General features: G+C 42.4%; 1 protein-coding gene across 1 annotated transcript in view; it reads left to right on the top strand.

Annotated features, from left to right (window-relative positions):
* cntnap2a (contactin associated protein 2a) overlaps window positions 1–11,337 on the top strand; it is a 317,081-nt gene that overhangs the window by 247,735 nt on the left and 58,009 nt on the right. The window contains exon 16 of the mRNA XM_079661019.1: window positions 7,297–7,453. Coding sequence (XP_079517145.1) covers window positions 7,297–7,453 — 157 coding nt within the window. The remainder of the gene's footprint in view (window positions 1–7,296; window positions 7,454–11,337) is intronic.

The raw sequence follows: 11,337 nt of genomic DNA, 5'->3' as shown, positions 1-11,337 counted from the left end.
AAGCTGATTCCAGTGTCATTTTACTGGTTTTTAAGCATATGTTGATAATCTTCTGGATAATATTGTCACTAGTCAGTATTTCTGCCACGACGATCGCATCATTCTCAGTTATCTGGGCGCCATTTTGGATCCGATTGCCTGGCTAAAGCCCCTGTCACACTGTCCCGAAATTGACACCCGATGGACACACGAATATGGAATTGTCAATTTCGCACGAAGATGGCCCCGAACCACACACGAAGGCAACATTTACATTACATTTAAGTTGAACAATTATGTTAAAGTATTATAATACTGTACTGATATTTTCAGACTTTGTTCTTTACTTTCTCCGTCTTTATATGTAGAAGGTATGAAGTTTTCTCCGTCATGTTGTTTCCATAGCAACAACAACTTCCTCGCCTTCAAAATAATATATTATATCCTTTTCAGTTTCACAGAACACAAATTGGGTTATTTACATAATATGTTGACATGATTTTGTTGTGCAATAAAACAACCCGATGGACACACGGTAAAGGAAATGTTCAAATTCGGTTCTGATCGTAGCAACATCGGGACATTCGTGAGGGCATCTTAAGCCATCGTATGACCGCCGGTGGAGTTTCTCAGGCTCCGGCAGCAACTTCGGGAGCGGTGGCAAAATCTTTGGCATGCCAAAAAATTGCCGAAGGACCTTGTGAAGGTTCATTTTCGTGTTGAATTCGCGTGTCCATTTTGCCCTTCGTAAGGCCATCGTGAGGGCATCTTGTTATCATCGGTGCCATCGGGCATTCGCCCCGATCAGAGTGAGGGCGAATGCCCGATGGCACCGATAATAACAAGATGCCCTCACGATTTGACAAGATGCCCTCACGAGTTCCTTACGAAGTTGCTGCTCCCGAAGTAGCTGCCGGAGCCTGAGAAACTCCACCGGCGGTCATACAACGGCTTAAGATGCCCTCACGAATGCCTTACGAAGGGCAAAATGGACACACGAAGTCAACACGAAAATGAACCTTCACAAGGTCCTTCGACAATGCTTTGTGATGCCAAAGATGTTGCCACCGCTCACGAAGTTGCTGCCGGAGCCTGAGAAACTCCACCGGCGGTCATACGATGGCTTAAGATGCCCTCACGAATGGCCCGATGTTGTTACGATCAGAGCCGAATTTGAACATTTCCTTAATCGTGTGTCCATCGGGTGTCAATTTCGGGACAGTGTGACAGGGGCTTAAAGGACTGACGGTGATGAAAGAAAGATGAAACTCTCGGGTTGCTATCTCTAAAAAGACAGTTATCTCGCTCTGCTTCTCATATCTTAAAACATTGCTGTTGTCCGTCATTCCTCTCATTTAGCAGCTCTCCCCCTCTCTGTCTCAGCTCTATCTGTCTTTGTGAGTCTCTGCACACAAAATACAGCAGACATGATAAAGATGTAGGCATTAACCTCTCCGGATGAAAGAGAGATGAATAGGTGAGAGTATCTGATGCTGAAATAACAGATAGATAAAGCCATCACTATAAGTAGCGCTGTGTGGCTCGCCTTGAGGAGCAAACACAACCTCGGGCCTTATCCATCCGTCATGTCTGCTTCCTCCTCTCCTGTGAACATTTAACATGTTTGTTTGGGGATTTGGCTGCGAGAGAACACGGACAGATGTTAAGAGTAAGATTATAAAGATGATAAAGACAATGTTGAGCTTGGAGTCTTTGATCTGTTCATCCTTTGTGTTTTTACAGACTTTACAGTTGTCTTTTAATGAATGTTGGATTCAAAAGTTCCTTTATTATGGTGCAACAGAGCAGAGCTACAATTCCCAAGACAATGCATTCTGTCTCTTTCACTGCTTTACAGAAATCTGCATGTTTCCACTTAATCCTTTTCTCTTTTCACTGTTTAGCTCCAAACAGTCCAAACAGTGCGACTTCTGATAGTTACCCAGGATTTAAGCAGACCCACACACAGACACACGCACACACAAACACACACACACACACACACACACACACACACACACACACACACACACACTCACACACACACACACACTCTCACACACACACACACACACACACACACTCCTCCTCGAACATGCACTCACTCACACACACACACTCACACACACACTCACACACACACAAGCACACACACACACACACACACACACACACACACACACACACACACACACACACTCCTCCTCGAACATGCACTCACACACACACACACACACACACACACACACACACACACACACACACACACACACACACACACAAACACTCCCCCTGCAGTGCCCTCTCTCTCGGCTCTCCATATGAACTCTGTGCCAGTGTGATTGCATCTCTCCTCCCTCATATCAACATCCATCCATGCTGTCTTTCTCTCATCTCCCCCTCCCCCTCCTCCCTCCCCCCCCTCCCTCCTCCCTCCTCTCCACTCTCCACTCTCCAGTCCTCACTTGTTTGTTTTGGCAGAACTTGAACTGAATCACACAGGAGACGCAAACTGGCAGGATGTATAATGCAGCTCCCACCTGATGCTCTGCTGGTGCTCCTACAACACTTCTCCTCTCCTCTCCTCATCTCTCCCCTCCTCTCCCCTCCTCTCCCATCCTCTCCCCTCCTCTCCCATCCTCATCTCTCCCCTCCTCTCCCCTCCTCTCCCATCCTCTCCCCTCCTCTCCCATCCTCATATCTCCCCTTCTCTCCCCTCCTCTCCCATCCTCTCCCATCCTCATCTCTCCCCTCCTCTCTTCTCCCCTCCTCTCCTCTCCTCTCTTCTCCCATCCTATCCTCTCCTCTCCTCTCCCCTCCTCTCCCATCCTCATCTCTCCCCTCCTCTCCCCTCCTCTCCCATCCTCTCCCCTCCTCTCCCATCCTCATATCTCCCCTTCTCTCCCCTTCTCTCCCCTCCTCTCCCATCCTCTCCCATCCTCATCTCTCCCCTCCTCTCTTCTCCCCTCCTCTCCTCTCCTCTCTTCTCCCATCCTATCCTCTCCTCTCCTCTCCCCTCCTCTCCCATCCTCATCTCTCCCCTCCTCTCCCCTTCTCTCCCCTCCTCTCCCATCCTCTCCCATCCTCATCTCTCCCCTCCTCTCTTCTCCCCTCCTCTCCTCTCCTCTCTTCTCCCATCCTATCCTCTCCTCTCCTCTCCTCTCCCCTCCTCTCCCATCCTCTCCCCTCCTCTCCTCATCTCTCCTCTCCTATCCTCTCCTATCCTCTCCTCTCCCCTCCTCTCCTCTCCCCTCCTCTCCTCTCCTCTCCTCTCCTCATCTCTCCTCTCCTATCCTCTCCTATCCTCTCCTCATCTCTCCTCTCCTCTCCTCTCCTCTCCCCTCCTCTCCTCTCCTCATCTCTCCTCTCCTCATCTCTCCTCTCCTATCCTCTCCTATCCTCTCCTCTCCCCTCCTCTCCTCTCCTCTCCCCTCCTCTCCTCTCCTCTCCTCATCTCTCCTCTCCTATCCTCTCCTATCCTCTCCTCTCCCATCCTATCCTCTCCTCTCCTATCCTCTCATCTCCCCTCCTCTCCTGTCCTCTCCCCTCCTCTCCTCTCCTCTCCCCTCCTCTCCTCTCTGCTCCCCTCCTCTCCTCTCCCCTCCTCTCCTCTCCTCATCTCTCCTCTCCTCATCTCTCCTCTCCTCATCTCTCCTCTCCTATCCTCTCCTCTCTTATTCCTCCTCTTCTCTGTCTCCTTCAATTATTCATCCAAAAAAATGGGTTATGAAAGGTTGAAAAACAAACCTTTCCTATTAGCTCCTCTCCTCATTCCTCGCACAATGATACCTCTTTTAAAACGTGTCCTGTTCTTATTGCACCAACTTGCACCTGCTACTTACTTTGTTTTATAGTAGTCCTACAACTGCCTATTTGTTACAGATTCATTCCTCTTTGAATGCACCGTTAAACACAACAGGAAATTCCTTAAATGTGTAAACCTACTTGGCAATAAATGTGATTATTTTCCTTTCCTTTCCTTTTTCTTTCCCTTCCTTCCTTTACTTTCTTTTCCCTTACTTTTCCTTTTCCTTTAATTTCATATCTTTTCATTTCCTTTCCTTTCCTTTTCTTCATCTCAGTGTATTTAATATCCTTTTCTTTCCTTTTATTTCCTTTCTGTCCTTTCCTTTCCTTTATTTTCCTTTCCTTTCCTCAACTCCTCTCTTCTCCTCTGTCTCATTCTTAAATTACTCGTCCTAAAAAAGGGTTATATAAAAAAAGTTATCTTATTCTGCTTGCTTCTGTCCATCTGAAAAGCTGAAAGTGTGTGTGTGCGTGCGTGTGTGTGTGTGTGTGTGTGTGTGTGTGTGTGTGTGTGTGTGTGTGTGTGTGTGTGTGTGTGTGTGTGTCTGTGTGTGTGTGTGTGTGTGTGTGTGTGTGTGTGTGTGTGTGTGTGTGTGTGTGTGTGTGTGTGTGTGTGTGTGTGTGTGTGTGTGTGTGTGTGTGTGTGTGCGTGTGCGTGTGCGTTATGACATGGCAGGGTTAATGAGAGGCCGAGCAGACAGTGAGAGGGTGAGACTTCGAGACTTCGAGGCGCTGAGTCTCTGTTTCTCGCTGCTCGCTTTTGTTTCCTCTGCCCTTTGTCTCACAACACAATTGGCAACTGTTGTCTTTTGAATTTGACTCATGATGGGATGCACCACAACAGCTTGACCACACGGACGTGCCCACATTTCAAACGTGATTCTCTGTGTAAGACAGTCTGTTATTTATTTATCGACCTGTTGAATTATTTATTGTTTCTGTGGCTGAAATCACACACAGCAGCTTTTAAGGTGGTTTTGTTTTTGACACTTTGGCATGTTTTGATGCTTGAGGCTGCAACCGTTTGACTCAGCATATTGCTTTACTCTCTCCTAATTTGAGAGTCATTTGAAATGTTCACGTCATATACTCAACAAATATTTTAACTCATTTCTTCTTGCTACCATTTTTCATAGGTCGAAAAGAAATATTTTTGCACAAAAATTGTTTTTTCTCAAAAGAAATTGGACAAATCTGTTGAAACCTTTGCAAAAAAATAAGACAATGTGTGCACAGAAGGAAAAAGTCTGCTGTCTTTAATGTCAATTTGTGAGATGTAGGAAATAAATGCGTAATACTTGTTGTACCGCGTAGTTATACAAGAACTAGAGGATGCTTGCCATCACTTTGAAAAGTAGTCGCAGCTCGCTTCAAGGTCGATGACATGACACTCACTAATTGGATCGGGGGCGAGATGCGTGGTGTTTCGGGCGGCTGAGATTAGCTGGCTGTGGTTGGGGAACTCACTGACCTATCTGTGAAGGTCTTAGTTTCCAACTTGGTTCTGACTTGTGCAACAACTCCCACACACACACTCTCACACACGTGTCCACACACAGGCGGAGGGCTGTGGAGTCTCCTGAGCAGACGCTGTTAATCCTATTGACAACGGCATGTCTGAACAGTGGCCTGAAGAGAGATGAAGCTAATTCTTTTTATGAGTTCAATAAACCCGCAGTCACCAAGCCCAAACACAAACACATAGAATATATATGTGAAGACCGAAAGTAGCCTCCTCCTGGAGTTTAGCCCCCTTTCAGAGAATAGAAAAAGTGCAATAAAGCATATCAATAACAGTATATCACACCTTGGTGCAATTGTGCTGCATCAAAAGCCCCCGTCCATCCCCGGCTGTAACAAATGTGGCTCAGGAGATTTCATTGCCTCTGATGGAATTTGACAAAGCCATACTGACAATGCAGCGTATTTTCCTTGAATAAAGAGGGAAATGTAATATTGTTTCATTCTCTCTTGCTGTTGTTGTGATGTATTTCCAGGCACCAAAATATTTACACCCGTCTCTCCGCCAAGTTACTGTCTCCTGCCAGAATACGTTATCCAGCGCGGCAAAAACAATATTACATTTCTTATTGAAAAGCAGCGATCCCTCACCTTTTACCCACTGACTCAAACACACACAGACACACATCACAATAAGGATTCTGTGTGTCAACAGATTCCTACCAATTAACATAAGGGAAATGCAAATGCAGCTCTCTGAGACTCTGTGTATTAGATCTTTAAAATCTCATGTGTGATCTATGACTAAGTGTGCCTGCCTGTCTCAGAGGCATTTACCATTCAGCTGTGTAATGCATGTTGAGCAAATGAATTACATCAACCATGCAGCTGCTTGTTGTCGATATAAATCACATTAATGCGACAAAAGCCTGAAACAGTGAAGGATTTAACAATGAATCACCTGCAATGAGAAGCAGGACTGACAGTTTAGTAACACACTTTAATTGCCTTCAAAAAGTTTGTAAGGGGAAGAATGAACATTGTCAGAAACAAGTAGATGACTGTTCTTCAGAGGTGGGAAGTAGTGGAGTACAAATACTTCGTCACTGTACTTAACTACATTTTTCTGGTATCAGTACTTTACTCCACTAATTACTTTTCTGACCACTTTTTACTTTGACTTCTTACATGTTGAACTCAAATACCTGTACTTTCTACTTCTTACATGTTGAACACAAATACCTGTACTTTCTACTTCTTACATGTTGAACACAAATACCTGTACTTTCTACTTCTTACATGTTGAACACAAATACCTGTACTTTCTACTTCTTACATGTTGAACACAAATACCTGTACTTTCTACTTCTTACATGTTGAACACAAATACCTGTACTTTCTACTTCTTACATGTTGAACACAAATACCTGTACTTTCTACTTCTTACATGTTGAACTCAAATACCTGTACTTTCTACTTCTCACATGTTGAACTCAAATACCTGTACTTTCTACTTCTCACATGTTGAACTCAAATACCTGTACTTTCTACTTCTCACATGTTGAACACAAATACCTGTACTTTCTACTTCTCTCATTTTCCAAACAGACTGGTTCCTTTAGTCTGAATGTGTGTTTGGTGGCGTGATCATTATTATTTAGAGTCATTGCGTGCCTATTGATTTGAACACGATCCGTGTATCCATCATTTCCTGGTCTTCTCTAAAGAAGAGGGACCAATAGAAACGTTGTCATGTTGCCGTTGTTCAGCATGGAAACATTCTTTAGCTAACAATGACATTATTGTTCTATTAATATAAAGGGAGGTCAGGTACTCTTTAAAACAGCTGCTAGTTATGGGTACTTTTTACTGAAGTACATTTCAAAGCCTCTTTACTTTGACTTGAGTAAAGAAGTTTAGTCAGTACTTCTACTTTTACCAGAGTATTTTTAAACACGACTACCTGTACTTCTACTTGAGTAAAGGATGTGTGTACTTTTGCCATCTCTGCTGTTCTTATTTTCGAACATATTTTTGTGTCTTCCCCAGATGGAACCCCCTACACGTGGTGGGTGGGCCGGGGCAGCGAGAAGCACTTCTACTGGGGGGGCTCGGGGCCCGGCATCCAGAAATGTTCCTGTGGCATCGACAGGAACTGCACGGACCCAAAGTACGACTGCAACTGTGACGCGGACCAGCGGCAGTGGTAAGTGCGGCTGTCAGGTTAACGTTCAGAGGGGGCGCAAACTATTTGTTTTGCATCGATTCATTTCCCTCCAATTAGCTTTGCATTGACTTTAATTAGAGTTTGCAGAAACAGCTGCCGGTTAAAAGTTTCTCGGTCACACCCAGTCCACCCTCTGCAGCAGAGCACTCTGGGACGTTCATAACGCTGAGTCAGCACACCTGTTAATGCATCGTTCTGCTTAATGCTCCTCTGAGCACCCAGCTGCACGCTTCACGTTTCACACATTTGGCAGAAAACTAATGCTACTGTACATCTGGGCTATCAGAGGCTCTGTGGCACTGTCTCAGCAAAGCGCATTACCTGCAATACTGTCAAATACATCAGCTGTCCTTCATCCTAAATAACCTTTCCTCCTTTAAAAGTGAAACTTATCTTAAATGTACTGTTTTCATACTGGTAGGTTTTTATTTGTTCGACTAGGTGACAGGGTTGAGTCAGTTTTACCTAATCTAGTTCAATTAGGTAATTTAAATAATGATAATTGTTTATTATTAGGGCCGGGACTCGATTAAAAAAATTCATCTAATTAGAGGCTTTGTAATTAATTAATCGAAATTAATCGCATTTTTAATCACATAAATATTTGACCTGAGAACAGTGAGAAGCAATTTTTTTCACATGGATTTTAGTATACCATTGAATAATGACTGAATACATAAGCTTAAGCAACAAAACATTGTTTATTATTTTCAAGGTGGTACTTAACCAAGACCAACAGAAAAGTGCAATTTTTGCCATAAAGTGTAGCAATAGCATATTTAGGAATATAGTACATTTCAGAGATTCAGGTAGCCTATAGGTAGGTAGACCTTCTATAAACTATAACACTTTGTTTTTTAAGTAAAACACAATACTTTCAAGTACATTCAGAACATTGGAAACCCTGACTATTAGAAAACATCTCTCTGTTGCTTCAGAGGCCATAACAGACTTTGTTGATTTAAAAAATCTAATACATTTCAGTCCAACTCTCTCAATAACCTTGGCCAAAACAATAAACAGTTCAACATAAAGTGCCAGTTGCACCAACAACGTAATAAATAGTTCAACACAAAGTGTACCATTTAAAATAAAATAAAAAAGTGCCAGTGATTGGTTTTTTAAAACATCCACGGGGCCAACCAAAGCGGTCTCATCAGCTTCTTCGTTCAAGTTTGACTATTGTTCACTGTGGTTTGTTGTTGTCTAAAGTCATGAACGTTAGTTGGTGCTTCAGTATAATCGGTACCCCTGAAACTCAGCCAGTGAGAAACGTTCCGCGGTGCAAAAATAAGTGCGATTAAAATGCGTTAATTTTTGTGTAATTAATTAATCTTAATTAACGCGTTAAAGTCCCGGCCCTATTTATTATATGTGATGATAAAGTCTTGATAATACATTTTTGGGGCTTTGATTCGTAAGGAGATTTGTAATTGAGCAGCTGGGCAGAATTACAACGAACTTTCATGATGTGTTGGAAAACGACAGGTCTAAACATGAAAATATATATTTGTATCTAAAGCATCTTGTCTCACTAGCTTTGCCTGCAGTACTACTTCATTATTTCCTCCAATAAACTCATAAACTAGTGGGAAAGCAGACTTTTTCTCTTGAACATGGTGCTTCAGCCTTGGTGTTTTAACACTGTGTCACATACGGAGCCATCACTTGCACATTTAATAAGTCAGCGTGAGACCTTTGGAAAGCAAGTGTTAATTAAATATGCTCAAGGAAGTTGTCACTGCAGCGAAATCTAGAATTGATCGACCAAGAAAGTACAAATCTTCATCCATCATTAATGTAGAATTAAGTGTATCGCAACAGTAACCATGGGTGATGGCGCTGAGTGAATAGTCCGTTACTGTAATTACAATCAATAATCAGTGGCATTTGTTCGCTTTAACTACCTGGATGAACTGTATGATGTAAAGATTTCTGGCATGGCAGTATTTCCAGTAAAGTCCTTCACTATCAGCCGCAGAGCGTGTCCATTGATCAGTTAAACGCCTTGTTAGGAAACTTCTTCAGTTTGACGTGCAGCCCACCCACAGATTTGTTCTCAGCAACTGCTTGACTTTGACAGTATTAAATGTCACAGCAGCGTGCTTCAACTGTTTCTAAAATAAGTTGAATTACATTGTAAAGGTCAACGTACATATTAAGTGCCTTTCATATTTCATAAGTACATATTCTGTTACAGAGAAACACACTTGGGTTGATATTACATATATATTTGTTCACATAAAAAAAAAAAACGTTGTTGAATAAATCCTACAAAGAACAGCCTGAAAAACTGAAGAGCTATTCACCAACAACACATTTCAACCACCTGTAGCTTTTATGAATTGCGCATTAATGCAACCGTTATTTGAGCATTTCAAGGTTAAATTCACAAAAGGTATTGTATTGATGATACGGCAGTGCAAGCACCGCCATTTTTGCAACCAAGCCTTTTTTTATGTTTGTTATTGCAAATATCCTTGCGTCTTATTTTAAGAGTTTTTGAAAAATAGTTTTATATGTTTTTAAATACCTGCAGCGATCCCTCCACAGCAGATTCTACGTGTGTCTCCCCATTAAAAGAGAGCAGCTAAAGCTCATTGATTATTTAAATCTCTTTTTTTTCTCATGTATTTTCAAAAATGACATGTAAGGGAGCTTTTTCGCATTTCTTTTTCATGACACATCTGTCATTGCATTCTGTCAGTGTGTCAACTCAGTGACTGCAGCCCCAAATAAATGAGTTTGAGTAGACCTCCCTTTATGATGCGCTTCAGTTAAAACTCTCTGACGACCATTAAAATGTCACTGTGCGACTATTACAGTTAGTGCTAATCTTTGTGAATTAGACACGTTTCGCAACACAGTTCAGTACTTCATTTAATACGTGCAAAAAACAAGGGATCATCAAAATGCTACATTTCTTTTTGTCTCATTCGAACGAGTTTAGCGTCCAAAAAAAGCCCACAATCCTTCCCTGACTTCCCACCTGCTACATGAACTGGACTTAAAAGTGAAGTCTGCAACCCCCATGCACATTTTGATGGTACCATGCTGAAACTAAAATTGTCACTTGTGCTACTGCTGATTTTAGCATTGATCCGTCAGCTCAGCGTCTGCCTCCGCTGATGAGGTGTCTGAACTTCAAAGTGACTGAATGATGAAGGCCACCATCAGCGCCGTGTTTACTTAAGAGGGATATGTGCGTGTAGAAACCAACAGTTTGTGTTTCAAAGCTCCTCTAGCCAGCTGATGGATATTCTCATTAAACCAATCACAGCGCTGTGTGAGGGTGTGTGCATGTGTGTGTACACAATGTGTGTCTGTGGGTAATTACCGGCTGTTGGCGAGAAGGAGAGATTTCATTTACTTTCATGTCTTTCCTCATCTCTAAAACTGATGAGATTACAAATAAGTCTTACTCTGTCTGCTTCTCTCCATTAATAATGTCAGCTTTAATGTCTCATTGATTGGCTGAGTGAGTTTATGAAATATTACCCATGTAACTCTATTTCCACTCATTACCCGTGTTTTTTGCAGCACATACAATGACACACACACATGCACAAAAATACGCACACATGCAAACACAGAGCTATAAAATAGATTATTCCAAAAAATTAAATGGAAAAACAAACATTTGAAATCAAATATTTCTGTGAATAATTCATAGTGGGAATGAGCCCACTTTGAAGGCTGTGATTTAAACATTTAATGTGTTTATTTTTTGTTTGTATTGTCAGTCAAATTGTGCTAGTAAAAGATGTAAGCAATTCTTCTATATCTTGTTTTGGATTGGCAAAACCCAGGATTAAAGAAAACAGGAAGAGAGTGAAGCGTTAACCTGTTTTTGTTCTGCATGT

The sequence above is a fragment of the Notothenia rossii genome, assembly GCF_949606895.1.
Source record: "Notothenia rossii genome assembly, chromosome: 12".
Taxonomy (NCBI): domain Eukaryota; kingdom Metazoa; phylum Chordata; class Actinopteri; order Perciformes; family Nototheniidae; genus Notothenia; species Notothenia rossii.
This window is presented reverse-complemented; position numbering and strand designations above follow the sequence as displayed.